Source organism: Clarias gariepinus, chromosome 8 (assembly GCF_024256425.1).
Source record: "Clarias gariepinus isolate MV-2021 ecotype Netherlands chromosome 8, CGAR_prim_01v2, whole genome shotgun sequence".
NCBI lineage: Eukaryota > Metazoa > Chordata > Actinopteri > Siluriformes > Clariidae > Clarias > Clarias gariepinus.
In genome coordinates, this window is record NC_071107.1 from 26918477 (window position 1) to 26939472 (window position 20996).

Consider the following 20996-nt stretch of genomic DNA (forward strand, 5'->3'; position numbering starts at 1 on the left):
TAAACCAAAAAAAATTGAGAAAGCACATGTACATATGTATTTACCAATCAGGCCTTTATGGTAGAGTGGCCAGAGTGTATCATCAGATCTGAGAATACTGTTTCAGGTGCCTTTTGGCAAACTCAATGTGCCTTTTACTAAGGAGTGGCTTCCATCTGGACACTCTACCATATAGGCCTGATTGCTGGATTGCTGCAGAGATGGTTGTCCTTCTGGAAGGTTCTTCTCTCTCCACAGAGGACCTCAGGTTCTTGGTCACCTCTCTGACTAAGGGCCTTCTCCCCTGATCGCTCAGCTTAGATGGCCGGCCAGCTCTAGAAAGAGTCCTGGTGGTTTCGAACTCCTTATACTTACGGATGATGGTCACTGTGCTTATTGGGACTTTCAAAGCGGCAGAAAATTTTCTGTAACCTTCCCCAGATTTGTGCCTCGAGACAATCCTGTCTCGGATACCTTTGACTTCATGCTTGGTTTGTGCTCTGACATGTCAACTGTGGGACCTTTTATAGACAGGTGCGTGCCTTTCCAAATCATGTCCAATCAACAGAATTTACCACAAGCATACTCCAATTAAGCTGCAAAAACATCTCAAGGAAGATCAGGAGAAACAGGATGCACCTAAGCTCAATTTTGCAAACGCTGTGAATACTTATGTACATTTGCTTTCTCAATTTTTTTTGTTTTTAATAAATTTGCAAAAATCTCAAGTAAACTTTTTTCATGTTGTCATTATGGGGTGTTGTGTGTATTAAAGAGAACGGCTCTGTTGTTTTTCTAAACATTATGTGTTTTATAGGATGTTACCATGACCTGCTCCGTTAGAATATATAAGACACTGTGAGATGAGGGGGGAGACCTCTCTTTTATAGATGCTTTTGTGGTGTGTGTAACAGATGTCCAGCGCTGTTTAAATAAACGTCTACTCTTGTTGTGATACTATTTGAAGTCTCCAGTGTTGTTAATTTAATTTACACCACAGTCATGAGGGGTGTATTGTCACAGGGACAACATAGGCTTCACATCAACAGTCAGGAGCTGTTGGCGGTGTCATCATGACGACACAACAGTGGTGTCGTATATAAACAGGCAAGGAGGGACTTGTTTACTTCCCCTGCTGAAACTGTCTGATTCTTCTAGATCCAGTGTTCATCATGTCACTCAGTGCCACTCACATTCCAGGGCACCTAAATCTGGGGGTGGACCTTCTCTCCAGGTGGGACCTGCTTTTGAGGGAATGTCGATTGCACCCATTAGTGGCGGCTCAGATCTGGAAGCGCTTTAAAAGGGCAGTAGTGAATCTCTGTCCAGATTCACACAATCCAGAGAAAATGCTCACTGCAGTCGTTGTATGCAAAGATAGTCAATCTACTAGCGGCAGAGCAATGGAAACTTCCTCTCCCCAGGTACCTTCTGTCTCGACAAGGGGAAAGGGCATTGACTTGCATTCTGAACTGCATGCTTACCTGTTGAAAAGTCCAATCTGATATCTTTTGAAGTTTTTGAACAATGCCATCAAGAACGTAATGTTCTTCTATTTCAGTGCTCAATGGTGGAGGTTTTGTCTTTTCTTTACTTTAGATGGCCTTTCTGTTCTATCTAGTGAAACAGTAAGAGACCTTGGTGTGAATATAGATTCTAGTCTTTCATTTAAAGCTCATGTAGATAACGTTACCAGGATAACATTTTTTCACCTCAGAAATACTGGCAAGTTAAGCAATATATTGTGGCTAAACGATTTAGAAAAACTAGTTCATGCTTTTATCACCTCTAGGTTGGACTACTGTAACGCCTTACTGTCTGGTTGTTCAACTAAGTAAATAAACAAGCTTCAGTTAGTCCAGAATGGACTCCTCTTCCCGTTTTTAATTGCTCCCCCCTCCTCTCTCTTCCGTCTGTCCCCCTCTCTCTTCCGTCCGTCCCCCTCTCTCTCTCTTCCGTCCGTCCCCCTCTCTCTCTCTTCCGTCCGTCCCCCTCTCTCTCTCTCTTTCGTCCGTCCCCCTCTCTCTCTCTCTTCCGTCCGTCCCCCTCTCTCTCTCTCTCCCGTCCGTCCCCCTCTCTCTCTCTCTCCCGTCCGTCCCCCCCTCTCTCTCTTCCGTCCGTCCCCCTCTCTCTCTTTCAAACATGTTGTTCCTGAGCTGCCAGTGATCATGACTCCCTCTGCCCTCTGTACCTGTCTGACCCATCATGGTGCCCTGCTTCTGGTTGGTTATCTCGTCACATCGATGCCCTGTGTGTCTCTTTGGAATGTGTCTGGGGACGGTTTCACTTTACCATGAAAACAGTTCTGGTTTCGACTGATGTTGACAGCTGTTTCTCTGAGGACTTGACTTGGCTGCAGTTGCTCGATAGTTCAGGACTAGAATTTCCTACAAGTCTACCTGAGCCTCCAATAACTACCTGGACTCCATATTAACATTAATTAACATCAACTGTTACTGTATAGCTGAATGCCTGCCATCTAACAAGCAGTATGATTGCAGATCAATTCTTGCTCTCTGTTTCACCCAAATGAGGATGGATTCCCTGTTAAGTCTGGTTCCTCTCAAGGTTTCTTCCTATTGCCATCTCAGGGAGTTTTTTCTTGCCACTGTCGCCCTCGGCTTGCTCATCAGGGACTACCTGACCATTTTGATTCATACACATTTCATACAAACTTAAATAATTCTTTTGATTGTGTAAAGATGCTTTGCGACAATGACAATTGTTAAAAGGGCTATACAAATAAAATTGAATAGAATTGAAAGTATACTTGGCGGCTATATCAGACTGTAATAATGGTTTTGAAAAAGTGTCACCGGGCACTCATTCGTAGGCAGTACTGTTTTTAGGAGGAGTACGACATCTGTGACCCACTGTGAGGTCAAGTGTTCCATCTTGGGATTTATTGTTAGTGCTTGAGGCCCTCTGTGGTCCTCCATTTGAGCCAGTTTAGTCTGTGGATATGAAAATCCTTTCATATAAGATGGCACCTTTTTGCTTTAGCATTTGCTAAACGAGTGGGTCATCTCCATGTTTTGCCCGTGCATCCATCTTTTGCATCCACAGTTTGCTGCTAATGGTTTGAGGGTTACTCTACGGCCGAATGGGGCTTACGTACCTAAGGTTGTCTTCACTGATTATAGCTCTATGGTCTTCGACCTTTATAGCTTTTGGCCCCTTACCTTTTGCTTTTGAGGAGCAGATAAAATTGCAAAATTTGGCTCTGGTGGTCTTCATGGACCGTGCAATAAATATGCTTATGTGATCAATTGTTTGTCTGCTTTGCCAGTCCAGTAAAGGGTAAGGCGCTGTGGAAACAGCAGCTTTCCCACCGGATTGTGGAAGCTATTTCATTAGGTTATAGCAGCAAGCGCGTCCCATAGCCTCAGGGTATAAAGGCACATTCAAACAAGGGCTATGGCAACATCATAGGCACTGTTCAAATTTGTGTCCTCTCTGCGGGGCACAGGATGTAGTAGAATAGCTATCAGGGTTCTTGTTACTAACTTTGTTAGATGCTTGGCGGGGCGTGAATTTATGTCCCATACAATATGTGTTGTACCGGGTGAATCAACTGAAAGGAAATAGATGGTTATGACTGTAACCTCTGTTTCCTGAGGGAGAGGAACGAGATAAAACACATTGCTGCCCCGCCTCACAGCTCTGCTCAGCAAAGAGCAGCTGTCAAACTGAGAGTCAACCGTGGTGACGATGGCTTATAGGTATAGGCGGGGCTACTGTACACCTACGTCACGACAGTTAAACTTTGGATTGCAAGCATAAATCGCTCATATATCATAGAAAACCTTCCCAAAAGAAATAATGGAACCTCGATGATTAGTTTCACAAACCGAAAATATTCACATAAAATGATCAATACAAAATATAAAGTAAAAATAAAACAAATTAACCTTTAATTTACCTTTGAAAAGAATACTGTGAAAAGGTACTGTGTGGGACGCTTTCACACACAGACACGTGCACACACGCGCACTAACTATGAAAACTGGATCTTTAATAAAGAACATTTCTAAATCATACTTGCTTTTTCTTCCTTTTGAGGATTTTATAAAAATTTGCCATTGCATTGTCGTTAAACAGATTTATCTCCCACATTGCTACAGCCTTATTTTTTCACGGGGGCCTTGTTGCATTGCAGTTACTAAACTTGGACACAAAATACTAATTAAAAAAATGCTTTACGCTTGATACAATTTTTTTGCTCATCTTGCAAAACACTTGCACACAATCCAAGTTTTTACTGTACAAATGGGCACACCTGACAATACTGACTACACTGAAATTCTAAACAAATGGATTTCTGTAACTGACACTAGTTTGGGGAGGTGACTTTCTAAATGAAAATATGCAGTCAATACTTGTGATCAGTTTCAAGTGTTATGCGGGAGCAGTGCCATTAAAAAAATAAATAAATAGGTGATTGGCCTCATATTAGGCTTCATCCTTCCCAATTTGTAGGCCCATCTTTATTAACAAAATGTCTATTAAAAATTTTACATTTTAATACAGTTATTAAACATAATTCTAGCATGTGAGGATGCCTTGACAAATAAGGTATATTCAATTCAATTCATTTTTATTTTTGTATAGCGCTTTTAACAACTGTCATTTTCGCAAAGCAGCTTCAACACAATCAAAAGAAATTTTGGACGTTCATATAAATCAAAATGATTAGAGTCCCTGATGAGCAAGTCAAGGGCAACGATAGCAAAAAAAACTCCAAGATGGCAATAGGAAGAAACCTTGAAAGGAACCAGACTCATCCTTATTTGAGTGATAACAGATACAGTGGGTACCTAATCGGAATGTTGGTTCTACCATCGCGGCGCTCGGAGGTAGCATTTGGCTTTGTGCGTTTGCTGGCTTTTACCGCTGAGTGGTGCTATATAACTACAGACTGACGCCTCATGCCTTAGTTCATTCTCTGCTGGATTAAGGAGACACACTCCTTTAGAACTGCAAGTAGTAGCGGATAAAATAAAAAAAACATTGTAGTTAAACAAATTCATAATCACAGAACTAAAATTACAGTACAAATGTAGAATTCAAATTAAATTAAATCTTATTAGGAATAAATTTAAACAAAATAAATGGTAACACAGTGAGCCTTTAGATTTTATCACATGTAATTAGAAAAGACGTGTGTAGGGTTTTGTGTCATCTTATATTTTGTGTTCTTTAAATCTGTAGTAGATTTATTTACTGAAATAAATGACCATAAAATTATAACATCGTCAGGACGTTTTACTGCGTCAGCTGATGCCGGTCATTCAGCCCCGCTTGTGTTTTTTGCGTTATTATAAGAATGAAATGCAGTAGACTGTTATGATCTGTAACGGGTTCGACCCATGTTGCATGGGCGGCACCATCAAGCACGGACACGACGCAAGGTCTTACGGGGAAAAGGGTAATTTATTTAAGTAAAATGGGGAAGGCAAGTGTTGAAGGAGGGAGAATGGAAAGAATGGGATAAAGGTTGTGCATGTGCAGTTCTGGGGGCTGTGCCACACTGGCATGCGGGCACACAGCTGACGATAAGTGTTGGTGCGAGTGGCAGAACTGAGCACGCGGAGGCAGTGCTCCTGCACGCTCCCTCTTGACGGTGCTTCTCCCGCTGTCGATGGCCGGTGCGAGTCCTTGCTGACGCAAGAACTTAACACTAACGTCCTCGCAGCCTTTTCCTCTACGGCAGCGGGGCTGCGGAGGCGGGCACGGTGCGGGAGTGAAGCGGCCGCGCAGCTCTGTTTCGCGCTGTCCTCAGCGCGGAGATCAAAGGGCGGAATTCTAGTGTCAGTGTTTAAAGTCCCTGGGACGCGTCACATCGCCTCACTCACATGCTACTTTCCTATTCTCCATCACATCACAAACTTCCCGGACCTTGGACAAAACTTCGCGCCTTGCTTTTATAATGCAGAGCAAGCCCGAGATCATATTAAAGTTAATATCGCCAGCCGATACGAATAGGCGGCTCCGACTCTTTGCCGCCTATTCAGGGAGCCTATGGAGTAAGCAAGTAGCGATAATAGATTTTGGCGCACACCCATCACAGGCGCACGCCATGGCAGATCATCCTAATTGTCTTTAACTTGTATTTCATAAGGTTTTCCCAGTGGTAGTACAGCGCGGGGGTCATTATTTACTATTAAACATTAAACGAATTTACAAAATTTTATGCGTGCGATTAAGCGCTGATTCTACGTAGGAAAATAAAGAAGAGGATCATGATGCTTAACATTCCGGAGACCAAACCTTATTTAAATTAAATTAACAAATATTGCAAGTAAATGACAATAGCCCACGTTTAAAAAAGAATTTTTATTTACATTATAAAAAATAATCCTGCATCTGTTTTAGGTGTTCCAGCTGCCACTGTTCTAGAATTCAAATTAAATCAAGTCTTATTAGGATAAAATTTAAGCACAATAAATGTTAACACAGTGAGCCTTTAGATTTTATCACTTGTAATTAGAAAAGAAGCGTGTAGGGTTTTGTGTCATCTTATTTCTTGTGTTCTTTAAATTTATAGTAGATTCATTAACTGAAATAAATTACCATAAAATTAAAACATTGTTACATCTGTATGAATAATTTGATATGATGAGCTATTGATCAGTGACTTATGTAAACGACTCAGTTCAGATGTAAGTAAATGGATAGAAAGTAAATGGCTGTGCTGTTTGGGGGAGGGACGTGCTAATGATTTGGTCTGCTCTGTGTGTGTGTGTGTGTGTGTGTGTGAGAGAAAGAGGGGTGTCGCAGTCGTTGATTATTCAGTGAAACAAAGGCTCAGCTGAAAAATATTAGGCACATCAGTCACTTAACCCCCAATAAAAGGTATTTCTGACTGTTATGATATAGTTGTAATTTAACAGATGCGCACTGAATACTAAACCTAAACCAGGCATGAGGATAAAAAAACCAAGCCCCCATATATATAGCCCCCATACCCGTTTTTTTAATAAAAACACCAAAGAATATTATTGTGTGTAGACTGATTAAAAACAATGCAATTTATGCTTATCATAAGGAAAATCTCAAGTTCTTCCATTCCAAGGATTAAAAAAGGTTACAATGTCAACTTTAGAATTTAGAATCCAGAAGATTAAAATTACACAAATTTAAATCACTGAAAGTCAACCTCAGATTCAAGAGGTTTTTAAAGTGGGGAGAGGTGCATTACAGTTTCTCTGAATGTATAGGTGAGATTGTAAAGCAAACACAGTGACACTAAAAGAACAACAACTCAGGATTAATAGGAATAAAAGGCCTCGATTATACTGCATAAATATTATTTAGCGCAAAAATATTCCTCGCTCTCGGGAAAACTATGCGTGCGGTTGAGCGCTGATTAGACTATAGGAAATTAAAGCGGAGGATTTTTATTTAGACTATAAAAAAAATTTACCTGCGTCTATTTTTAGGCGTGCCAGCTGCCACTTTTTAGTTAGAAATTTTAAATACAAATCTTATAATGCCAACATGACATGACGGAATAAGGCACGGCTGGTAAGCTATCGTTGCTAATGATCCCGGGCTTGCACCCTGCGCTATAAAATACTTGGGGTTTGTTGGGTTACAGTGGCTTTTACTACGCGGTGTGATTGCGATGGCCATCCGTCCGCTTGCGCTAACTCTGCTCTCCGCGGAAGTCCCTGGGGCGCGTTCCCCATCCCCCCCGCTTGCATGCCACATTTCCGCGTTGTTGCACGCACATCGCATACACAGCGCGTAGTAAAATCCACTGTAACCCAACATACCCCGAGTATTTTATAGCGCAGGGTGCAAGCCCGGGATCATTAGCAACGATAGCTTACCAGCCGTGCCTAATTCCGCGAACCCTCACCTTCGCATGTCTGAAGGGGAGGCCACCTAACTAGTGAGCGAGGAGCGATATTGATTTGGGCGCACCCCATGACAGGCTGAAAAAACTGTTGTCAGATTAATGTGCAAAAACTGTATAATAAAACTATATAAGACTACATGGCCTTTAAAAGACTCAACTTTTATTTAAGCGCATCACAATATCGAAAAAACTTTATGATTTTGTAAATATTTTAAAGCAAATAAGGTGCGCTGTTTTGCATTGTTTTTGGGGAACTTGAGCGCATCAGAAAATGAACGCAAACATTTTTTTTAATGGTCAGAGTAGGTCTGCTCGCTTTTTTCCCCGCTCTGGAAAACTACATGCTTGTGGCTGAGTGCTGATTTAGACTACGTAGGAAATTAAAGTGGGGGATTACGATGCCAAATCGAAGTCCTGAGCCCAAACCTCATTTAAATTAAATTAACAAATATAAGTAAAAAAAACAATAGCCCACGTTTAGAAAACGTTTATCAATTCTTTTCGACATGAGTTGGCACGGTGTCATGCGCAGAGCGCCGGGAGATTTCCTGAAGCTCCAAAATCGCAGGCAATTTTTTCTAAATAGACGCTATCTTTAATAACTGATGGAGGTATTGAGCTGTATACATACGCATTCCTGCCTAAACAACTTATAACATAATTGGGTCAAAATAACCCAGGTGTTCATTTGTAAACTACATCTCATATGAGCCAACATGAGCAACCCAACAATGTATTTAAAGTACCCAATATAATCCAGAACTTAAATAACAATAAACAGATACAGAGATACGTTATATAAAAGTCACTATTATATTTACTGCAGCGAAAAAAAATGTTACTTTGCCATTTTATTTATTTTGCGGCCATTTTATGAATGACTTTGAAATGCAACTGACTTATTTTGGCTGCTGACGTTTTTACACAGCTGTGAGCGCGACGGTAATAACCATTCCAATTGGGTAACTACTGTAGCAGGGATTGATCTGCAGTCTTACTGTGTTAGGCAGCTGAAAGTTTAGTATAACAATTAATATGCAGGCTCAGTTAGACTGTAGAAAATTCCAGTCCTGAACTATTCCAGTCCTGAGCAACTGCAGTCACAAGTCTTCAGAGAACAGCTGTCAGCATCAGCCGAGGCCAGGACCATCTTCGTGGTAAAGTGGAAGTTCAATAGGAAATAAATCTGAGCCAAATTCTCATATACTGTAATTGCAAAATCTCATTTGTCGGCACCTTCAAGCATACTCTCAAACTTCCTGGTACGCTTACATTCTCATACAATCCCAAAGTCTCCCTTGTCAGCACGCGGTCATTGTCTGCAGTGCTTGTTCCTGGCAAGAAACGATATTGTTGTTCAGAGATCATGCCCATTACCCTTAGCTGACAATCCACTACTCTTTCCCACAACTTCATGGTGTCACTGATCACTTTACACCTCTACTGCGGCATCTGCACCCTCTTCCTTTGCACTCTTCATCCTCTTCATAGCTGTACTTATGTCATCCTTACTTATCCTGCAAACTTCTTTATTTACTAACATCCAATTTTTTCCATTTTCTTCATTCATCAGCTCCTCAAAGTACTGCATCCACCTTCTCAGGCTTCCAGCCAATCCTTCCAAGCTTAGTCCCTCTGTTTAGTCAATTGGTCCTTTTCTCCTTCATTTGCGAACATGGACCATGCAATACACTGTTTCCTTAGCTGTGTTTTTTTTTTTTTTTTTGCTTTTATGTATGTTCTTATTCCACCACCAGGTTGCTTTGTCTTTCCATTTCTGTCTAGATGTCTGAGCAAGTACCTTTCAGAATCTAATCCTTGGTTCAAGTCTTCACTCTCTATCTTCATTACCTCTAAAATTATCCTACAGACCACAATCTCATGCTGTCTAGCTACACCATTACTTGGGACCAGCTTCCAGTCTCTTACCTCTTCCAGTTTGTGTCTCCTGCACAGGATATAATCCACCTATGAGCACCTTCACTCTTGTACACACATTTGTTCAACGTTTAAAATGATAGTGGAAAAATTAGTGAACCCTTGAATCAGACCTGCATATTGTTCAAGATAAATTTAAGCTATTCTTCCTGAACTCAGCAGAACTGCTTTAGCTCTGTCATATTCTTTGGACGTGTCATGTGTACGGCTCTCTTCAAGTCATTCCAGGCGGATTTTGTTTTTTTTTAAGCTATTCTGTTGTGGACTTGCTCAGGTGTTCTGGGGCATTGTCCTGTTGCATTACCCAACTTCTACAGTGTATCAGCAAACGTACAGACAGTCTTACACTATCCTGAAATTTTTTTTTTTGATGGTGCAAAACAGGCCCGTATCATGATGTTTCTTCAAACATACTTTACAATCTGGATGATGTTTTTATTATGATATGCAGTGCCCTTTTTACACCAGATTTAGTGCTGCGTGTTCTTTACAAATAATTAAATCTTAGTTTCATCAGTTTACAAAACATTCGGCCAGTACCGCTGTGGAACGTCAATGTGCTCTTTCGCAAACTTCAGGCATGCACCAATTTTCTTTTTAGTAAGCAGCAGCTTCCTTTGTGGTGTCCTGCCATGGACGTTCTACTTGTTTAACATTTTACTTACCGTAGACCCAAGCACAGTTGTTAGCCACTTCCAATAACACCTTTAAATATCAGCAGTGAAACCTTGGCTTTCACTTGAGGCTGTTTCTTTACCTCATTGGTGTGCTCTTCAGGTCATTTTGACTGGGTACTCACTTTTTGGTAAAGTACCCACAGTCCCAAAGTGTTTCCATAACCTTAGACAGGTGAATTTTTTAAGTCATTGAAATTACTTTGTAACCCTTTTCATCTTCATGTAAATCAACAATTCTTGATCATAGATCCTCTGAAAGCTATATTTTTAGTCAGGCATGGCTCACAAGCGAAGCAAACTCTAAAAGTTTGAGTGTTTATCAGTCAAAGTAACTTTAGTCCAAACCTTTAAACTAATTTTTTTAACAAGACTCCACGTAGCTTTTTTTTAAGGTTATTAACTATAGGATTCACATACTCTTTCCAACAGCACTATATGGGTTTTATGGTTAAAAGATCAGAATATTTTTGTGCTATTATTTCAGGCACGTTATATTTGTCCATACTATTGACTTAGATAAATATCATATTACATCTGACAGCATCTAGTGATTGTTTTCACTTATTCAGTGCTTTTGCCTCAATGTGGTCGTGGATATACGCATCAATACACAAACGACAGTGCAACTCATCATGGCCAAATCCCAAAAAAATGGGACTACACTATGAAAAATTATTCCTGCACCATAATTGTTATAAAAATTTTAAATAGAAGTAAAGTCATGAGCAGTTATGTGCCGGATTATGAACCACAAGTTTAAGAAGCATACTGAGCATGCATAAAACTGTGGGTTCATCTTAAACCCACCACTGTGCAGAATTTAATAAATCTTTTAAAGTACTTAGATATCTGTCTGAAGTTTCACTTGGACCAGTAATACCTGTAGTCAACCAGAATGCCTACTACCGCCGTGCTCATTACCGTGGAAAAACGTCAGCAGCCAAAATAAATCAGTTGCATTTTAAAGTCATTTGTGAAATGACCGCCTGGTGGTGCAAAGGGAGATTTTGCAAAACAGCTGCAGTTGCCTTTTTAATTCTAATTAGAGGTTAATTCATAAAAAAGTAATAGGTTGTATTAATACTACAGTGATTGTAATTTTTACATCCACTTACTTTATACAACAAACATAAAAAATTTGAACCAGAGCTATTGACATTTACTGAACAATAATGATTTTTTTTTTTTTATTGGTTAAATGTTGTTTAGACAGACGATCAAGTTCACTACCTGACAATTTTATTTGTACAAAGAATGCACTGTTATATAGCCTCTATCTGTATCTGTTTAGTGTTATATTTAAAAATATATATTATATTTAAAAAGACATCAAACTTTAAATATAGAGATAACTGAAAAATATACTTTTAGAACAGAAAATTAGAATAACTAAATAAATAGACTTACATTTGTGTAAATGATTTATTTTTTTCAGAAATTTTGTACTAAATAAAATTTATGCAGCATAATCAGGGCCTCTTATTCCTATTCGTTCTTGGGTTGTTGTTTTAGTTTTACTTGTGCTTAACAATGTCAGACAACATTCAAATGCAAACACTTCACTCTTCCCCACTTCCCAAGGTGTGAACACCTATACGTTCAGATTATTCACACAAAAACTTCAGACAGAAAAACTAAAATGCACCCTTCAGCTCCTTTGTGTAAATTAAATTCTGTATTCTAGATTATAAAATTAACATTGTTAATATTTTTTCATCCCTGGAATGGAAGGGATGGAGATTTTCCTTATCATAACATGCATTGTGTTGTTTTTAATCAGTATATACACAGTAATTTTCTAATATAGAATATTTTATAGAATATAAAAAAACAGTGGTCTTCGCCCAACCGCTCATGGATGAGCCTTTTTTTAAATACGTTGATTTCACCGAGGTGGGGCCAAGAAAAATGCCTCATTAATCTCCACGTCTGGTTTAGAAATTCCCACCTGTTTGTCCGGTTTGTATACTTATCTTACAACTAAATAATACCACTCAAAGACTTTTTATTTAGAGTAAAGTGACTGATGTGCCGATTTACCCTGACAAAGAGCCAGTGACAGCTGGCACACCTAAAAATAGATGCAAGATTGTTTTTTTATAATCTAAAATGAAAATGTTTTTCTAAATGTGGGCTATTGTTTACTTACATTATTTGTTCATTTAATTTAAATAAAGTTTGGGCTCCAGGATGTTAAGCCGGCATTGTGATCCTCTTCTTTCATTTCCCACGTAGTCTAACCAGCACTCATCCTGCATAATGTTTTGCCAGAGCTTACTGGCAGAAGTAGACTAATGATTATGCATGCGTTGGGGAAAAACAGGTGGAGACCATTTTGATTCTGACCATTATATTAATTCATTGATAAATTGGTGATTTCTTTGGTTTCGCTGTAGTGATGAAGGTACTCATGTCATCACGTCATATCCACAGCAGTGGATGCACCTATATTCATCACATATCTCATACAAATTACATAATCTGAAATTTGTTTTCCAATAGTTTATAAAATAGTTTAAAAGCAGACATTACACTTTATATAAGTATATATTTTTCACGTTTGTGAGGCAAGTACACAGTTTACAGAGCCTTGTAAGAAACCTAATCCTAAATTACCACCAGTATTCATGCTGTTGTATTTAAGCTCCACCAAGACTATTAACGACATTCAAAGAAAAGTGAGGCAAGATACTTATTCAGACTGAGCAATTGCAAATAGGATTAGCTGAAAGACCCAACAATGGCTCTTTGTCAGCCCTGGAACATGAACTTTAAACATTTCTGCAATTAAATAATTATTACATAATATAGCTACAAACATCAATTGACACTCAAGTACGAAGTTCATAAGCAAGTGTTATGTGTCATGTGAATGTTACGGTCATATTACTGAAAATACACAAAATCTAAATCCGACTGTATTGCATACAGTGGAAATGACAGTCAGAATGAACATGTTAATCTGATAATGCTAATGTTAATAAATAAAATTATTTTAATTTGTTCAAGCAAATTATTCTGAGTTGTGCAGTGACATTTGAGATGCTTGCTCACTGGGCAGAAGAAAATGTTAGTTCATCACCTCAAAATACCGCCTTCTATAGGATATCTATAGACAGCTTTGAACCCCCCAATAATAATTGTATGTGTGTATGTGTTTACATATGTATAGTTCTACCTTCCTCCAGCTGTGCTGAATCCTCAGGGTTGCTTTCACTATCAGCTTCATAGCCTTTCTCCTCTACCATCTCTTGGCCATCACACACCTGAAGTTCATCAACATCTGACACATCCCCAGTTGGAATTGGGACTTTAAAACTGGCTTGACACTTGAAAAAAATTGAAGCAAAATAAAAGCTGTTAAACAAATAAACTGCCATTTTATAACTGCATTAAAGCAAAATTAAATTATGTAGAAGATAATACTTAAAGTCCTACATTCAATATTTGAACAGCATAATTTTTCTAATACCTAAGGACCACTACATAGACAATCAATGCATAATTCCCAAAGGGTAATTCTTACTTAGGGAGCATTAAAAGTCAGAAATTTTGCCAGAAAGTTAGTCAGAATACAGTATGGTTTGTTGCGGTTCAAAAAATTCAACCATGCTAAAAAATTTTAAATATGGTCATAGACTAAAAACGATTGTAGGTTCACATCTTAGAATCCCTCTTTAAGTAACTTAAGTTTTTTTTAGAAGGATTTTAGGCAGTAAGTACTTCTTTATAACACATGAAAAGAGTACAAAACTTATGCTGAATTCTTTGTTTAGTGTTGACGTGAATAGCTTTAAGCAACCACTACTTGTACAAGCTCTTATAAATGAGGTTAAGCAAATCATCTAAAATGTTTAAATCCTGCCCTACCCACTAAACTAATAAACAAAAATATACACAAACAAACACACACTGTATACATCATACACACATTTTATATTTAATATATACACAGTGGAACCCTGGATTACGAGCATAATTCATTCCAGAAGTGGGCTCAAATTCCAAAACACTTGTGAACCAAATTTAGGCAGGCGCTGTGTGTGTGTTTGGGTCTGTCGTTATGTGTTATGCGTGACACCGCGGTCAAATTATGCACGGCCACACACTGACGGGCTGGGGGAGAAAATGGATTTTTAACCTTCTAATGGAAAAAAGCAAAAATAAATCCTGACAGATAAGTGTTTCCGTTTATCTGCGCAGGGACCTTGTGTGTGTGTGTGTGTGTGTGTGTGTGTGTCAAATTACGCGCGCGCGTACATAACGACAGGCTGGGGGGGGATGGGGGGGAGCATGCACGGATGTTGATTATACCAGTGAGAGACACACACTAAGATCCAGCAGGGGAGACGATTAACCACTTCAGCAGTGCAAGAAAGAGAATTGGCTGAGTTGTGATCACGTGACGCTCAGTGTCAAAATAAGTTTTTCAAGTCAAAATTTATTACAAATCTTTGCTAGTCATGCTGAACACTCGCAAACCGCGTTACTCGCAATCCAAGATTTTACTGTATACAGGGGGAGCCACGTCAAATAGCCGCGGCCGTGTGAATGGCGTTCGAATTGCGTGCGGCTGCCCTATGGACGCCGTGATCCCTCCTCCCTCTATTGCCAGAAAGGCGTGTCAAGATTTCTCAGTAAACCCGCCCATTCAAGCCCTATTCATTTATTTACCTGGTTCCACCACTAGGATGGCGCTTTGTTCTCAAGAACACGTTAACAAAAGCCAGCAACTCAGCGCAGTTAAATTGCTGGCTTTTGTTAACGTGTTCTTGAGAACAAAGCGCCATCTAGTGGTGGAACCAGGTAAATAAATGAATAGGGCTTGAATGTGCAATCACGTGTTTTTAACAACTAGGTGTTCTGTAAAGTTTATTTATCTTTGTCTTCAATAAATTCTGTTCTCTTTAAGCAGAGCTCCGCTGTGAAGGATTGGGTCAGACGAGTGACGGCTGGCCTATGGAGATACTGGAGGAGCCTGAACAAGCTGTTGAGGGTGCTGTAGTAGGAATGACCTCACAGTGCAACAGATTTAAAATATTTGGTCAGGTCTATATTCTGAACATAGAATTGCAAAACGTCTGATACTCTGGGGGAAACAAAGACTTAAACTGTTCCATCTTTAATAGTTTTTAAAATGGGTATTTTAAATATAAAAGAACCAGATAGAGATTGATAAGCAGCTGGTCTTATCCGGGTATTTTACTGACCTTTAAGCTAAATACAACATGTATTCACCTGTTTTATACAAATTACTGTTTTACTTTTGACTAGTTTTAGTCCTGCGCGCGTGTTTTAATCTTTGGGGAATTGTTTGGGTATTTTAAAAAAAAGACATTTACTTGAACCAACTACTTTAATAGGCAAAAAATGGTTGATGACTTTTTTTTTTTAAATAGTCAAAGAGTTGGGCTGCTAATATTAATTTTATTATTAATTCTATTACTGGTCATAGAAACAAATGAAAACAACAGTTAAACACTTGATCATATGCATCTGTGCTAGTTTGTGTTTGTGATTATGTGACCCATAATAATTTTTTTTCAGTATAAATAAATTTTTGGGTTTTAAGAACTCCATCAAAAGAGCAAAGACAAACTTATAAGGAGTGGAAGTTGAGAGACCTCAAAGGAGAATACTGACTATGACAAGCCGCTAATTGCTCTGTGTGCTTTTTGGCGGGGGAGGGTTTTTTTAGACCTGTTTGTGCACAAATGTGTTTGTGTTAGAGCTAACGGAGAAATACAGAAGCGCACACAGGCACCTCTCCATCCACAAATGTTGTCCTGTAAATCGTTGATTAAACCTATAAACACAGCAGTTCAGCAGTCCTAAACACAAGCTCATGGTCTGTTTTTGAACTTAACTAAAAGACATCAATACGTGAATAATTTACAATGATAACATTGTTTATTTTGCTGAATGAGGTAATAAGCAATATTTAAAATAAAATAAACCAGGAAGTAGGTGTTTCATACATCATACAAGTGCTGTGTATAATGAAGTGCCCTAACAGACATAGCAACAGTGTAGTGTGTGTGCATTGGGGGAATTGGAGGGTGAATGAGGATACTCATTTACAAGACAAAAGACGGTCAGAGGTGTGAATGCGCATCTCCGCTTTGCCTTTCAGTGTGTGTGTTTGTGTTTTAGGTTCCTAGGGGTGCATACTTAAATTCAGTCTGTCGGAGTCTTTATAAATTCCAAGTTGGGAAAATCATGTTCGAGAAAACGACAACAAATAAACACTTGATCATTTGCGTCCATGCTATTTTGTGCTTAAGTGACCCAAATTATTTTTTTCTTAGTTTTCGTAGAACTTGCAGGAGCACACACGCACGCGCACGCACACACACTGGTGACACTTCAGCCATTAGTTGTCTTGTAAATAGCTAATTAAACCTATGAACACAGCCATTCAAAAAAAAAACTAAACAGTCACGTCACAATTTACACCACGATAAACAGTGCAGAAAAATCTGAAGAGACTTGTCTCTATTACATCATGACTTTGAGATGTCCACAGTATATTTGAACCATAGACAGTGTTTATTTTGCTAAACATTACAAAACGGCCATTTCCAATAAAGCAGTGCATCTTTAATAAGCCACATTGGTTTCGAGTCAGAAGTCAAATTAATGAAAGACTGAGAAGCCCTGTAAACTTAATCCTGATGTGTGTACAATAATAGTTAATTGTTTTTTATATTTATGTTTTTGTATATATTTTTAAAAGTTCAAATGAACATTTCAGAGTATATAATTTGTTGTTTCATCTATTTACAGCATTAGCTGATTTTGTGATTGAGACCCATGGGTTACATTGAAATATTTTTTATTAGTAGTAAGCCAGGTTTTAGTAACCTTGGACGAATCACAATATAAGCCCTCTCTCGCGCACGCGCTTGCTCTCTCTCAATCTCCCTCTCGCAAGCACACATACACACACAAATAGCACATGAAATCGCATAAAACCAAATAAAATGATGGCAAAAATATATAAGCAGTAAATAATACAGTAGTAAACTATAGGTGAATCCTGTCCTGCGATAACAGGCGCTAAACCTCTGAAACTGTTTAGTTCTTTTAGTATTGTTTTCAAGTGTGAATGTTTATGCGGATTTAATCTGTCTCCTGTCTCTGCTGCCGCATCTATTCACAGTTGTGATAAATGATTAATGGCCCATCAGATTTTTGATGGGGCTATGTTATGCTGGTTAAATGTCTAAAGTAATACTAATCCGTATGGACAGATATTTGTTCCAGATATTATACGCCATTATTCGATTTGTTATGCCAATTTTTGATGATCACTGAAAAAAACATCAGCGAAAACATAAAAAATATAAAGAAAAATTCAAAACCCAAGCAGAAGTTACTTCTTAAGCTTTACTTTGCAGCAAAATATTATCTACCAGTGTATTCAACAGAAATAGATAATATACACCGTGATGTAAAATACTGTACATAGCCCGCACTTCTTGTACCTACAACGACCAGTATAGATAGATTACAGATGTTACCATGTCTTCAAGGATTATTAAGGATGTCTTAAAAAATTTAGCAATAAGGAGTTTAATTAATTAATTAATTAAAAATAGCATAAGCATCATGGGTTGTGTATTGAGTTATTTAAATCTGTTTTAATAATTGTTTTTCCCCCTCTTTTTTACCACATTATCTATTTATGAATGTTGACACAAGTTATGTTATATATTGAACATAGTATACGGCTGCTTGGTCAATGCAGTTAACTGAAGCAGTCATTATTGCAACCATCTTTTTAGAAAGCGCATGGTGGCGTTTATGGGGCGGGCATCGCGGGGGATCACATTCCGTGCACGGATCATGCATGGTCCTGTCATGGACCTGTCATGCTCCAGGCGGCTGTTTGACGTGGCTCCCACTGTATATATTACACACGTGGACAAAATTGTTATTAACCTTAGGTCAATGAAAGAAAAATTCACAATGGTCACAAAAATAACTTTAATCTGACAAAAGTAATAACACAAAAATTCTAGGAATGTTAACCAATGAAAGTCAGACATTGCTTTTCAACCATGCTTCAACGGTATTATTAAAAAAATAAATAAACTTATGAAACAGGCCTAGACAAAAATTATGGTATCCCTAAAAAAGACTAAAAATAATGTGACCAATAGGACATTAATTCAACGTGTGTCCACTAATTAGCATCACAGATGTCTACAATCTTGTAATCAGTCAGTGGGGTCAATAAGTATTTGATCACCCTGTGATTTTGCAAGTTCTCTCACTTAGAAATAATAGATGGGTCTACAATTTTCAGCATAGGTGCATTTCCACTGTTAGGGTACAATGAAATCTTAAGACTATCAAGGGATTCTAGAGAGAAATGTGCTGGCCAGTGTCAGAAAGCGTGGTCTCAGTTGCATGTCACAAAACACACAAAAACACCAAAGAATGGCTAAGAGGAAAACATTGGACTATTTTAAAGTGGCCTTCTATGAGCCCTGACCTCAATCCTATTGAGCATCTTTGGAAGGAGCTGAAAAATGCCGTCTGGAAAAGGCGACCTTCAAACCAGAAACAACTAGAGCAGAGGTTGTGCAACAAAATATTAAGTCTAGGCCTGTTCCATGAGTTTATTTTTTTTTTAAATAATTTCATTGAAGTATGGTTGAAAAGCAATGTCTGACTTTCATTGGTTAACATTTATTATTATTATGTATTGTGAGTTTTTCTTTCATTGACCAAATTTTGTCCACGTTAGTTATACACACACTACTCACAATAAGTTAGAGATATTGTAAGAGACTTAGTGGATGTCATACATACAGTGTTTGTTTCACTTCAGACATTTTTGGGATAGGGAGGCAATTGTATTGGGGTGATAGACACACCTAATTTTGTGTTTTCCATGTAATGGTCTCATTGTGTACAGGTGTGCCTTATATTTAGGTCAATCCCAAAAAACAACCTTTTTCAATGTGGCATTAATTTCAACATTCTGGGTATAAAAAGTTGGTATTGTCAGTAAGTCATTTCAAGTCCATCATTTAAACAGCCATGAACACACATGGCTTAACGGACAAGCAGCGCTACCTGGCCATGGCGCGTCTTTGGGTCGGTGACAGGCAGTCAGATGTTGCTCGTAAACTTTGTGTCTTAAAGTGTCATCAGCAGACTTGCATTAAGACACAGAACTACTGGCAGAGTTCATGACAGACCCAGGAGTGGAGCCCCATGAGTGACAGACCGCAACGATGACCAGTACCTAACGACCTATGCACTCAGAAATCATTTTGCAACTGCCACACAGCTGCAGGCTCGTTTACGAAATGCAAAGGGCACTAGGGTTTCCAGACAAACTATTCGCAACCGACTCCTCCGCTTTGACTTGAATGCCAGACGACCGTTGCAGGTGACTCCACTGACACCAAGATACTGCTGTGAACGTTTGCAGTGGGCACAAGACCATGTGTCCTGGACAATGCAGCAGTGGTTTATCGTCCTGTGCACAGAAATGATTGTCGTCAGCGTCGCTGGAGAAGGCGAGGTGAGCGATACGCTGAGGTCAACATGGTCCCCAGGGTTTGCTTTGGTGGAGGAGGTGCAACAGTCTGGGCAGGCATCACCAGTCAGCGCAAAACAGATTTGGTTATTGTACATGGCTCAGTCACTGCACGTTCTTACCTCAGAGACATCATAGAACCCATCATCATCCCCCAATTCCACCAGCACACCCCCAACTTTCTGTTCATGGATGTTAATGCCCCACCACATCCTGGCATAAATGTCAGAGCTCGACTTAAGGAAGTTGGAGTGCCGCATATATAATGGCCATTATATCCCCTGACCTGAAGCCCATAGATCACGTCTGGGACCAGTTGAAGCAGAAACTGGATGATCGTACCCCACCCCTATGTGACCTACGTGTAGCACTTGTGGAAGAGTGGAACGCATTGCCTCAGAACAACATCATGAGGCTAGTGAGAAGCATAAGACGTTGCTGTCTAAGTAAATGTATAAAATGTCCAAAATTCCGACTTATGGATGTGCCCCAGGAATGGAACTCGTTTCTAAGTTTGGGACTATATACAAATTTAAATCACCTGAAATGAGTAAATATTCAATACTGAGTACTTGTATCCTTTACTTTATATTTGCTTAAAAATTACTTTATAAGAAATATCAGGTAAAAGTACACAATTTTAAAGTTTTTTTAACTATATAATTTTTGTAGTGTCCTTCTTACTTAATGTAATAATAAATTAGATAAAGAAATAAATAAACTGTCTAATTTGTCAAAGCCACAGTAAGAATTTCAATCACTCAAACAATTAAATAAACATTTTCCATTCATGCATGGTTAGTAAATAAATCAAGTTTTGTGTACTGTCATTTTTGTTATTTAAATGTATAAAAAGATGCATTGTAATATGCCTGTAATAACTAAAACTTAACAAAGTAATATTAAAATTTGATTCTCATCACTGAGAAAAAAATTCTATAACAAACAGAGACCAGCTAAAACAAACTTTAAAACAGTTACA

General features: G+C 38.7%; 1 protein-coding gene across 3 annotated transcripts in view; it reads right to left on the reverse strand.

Moving 5' to 3' along the window:
- lyst (lysosomal trafficking regulator) overlaps positions 1–20996 on the reverse strand; it is a 227574-nt gene that overhangs the window by 160156 nt on the left and 46422 nt on the right. For all 3 annotated transcript variants that reach the window (XM_053502052.1, XM_053502051.1, XM_053502053.1), the window contains one exon: positions 13637–13787. In XM_053502052.1, the coding sequence (XP_053358027.1) occupies positions 13637–13787 (151 nt within the window). The remainder of the gene's footprint in view (positions 1–13636; positions 13788–20996) is intronic.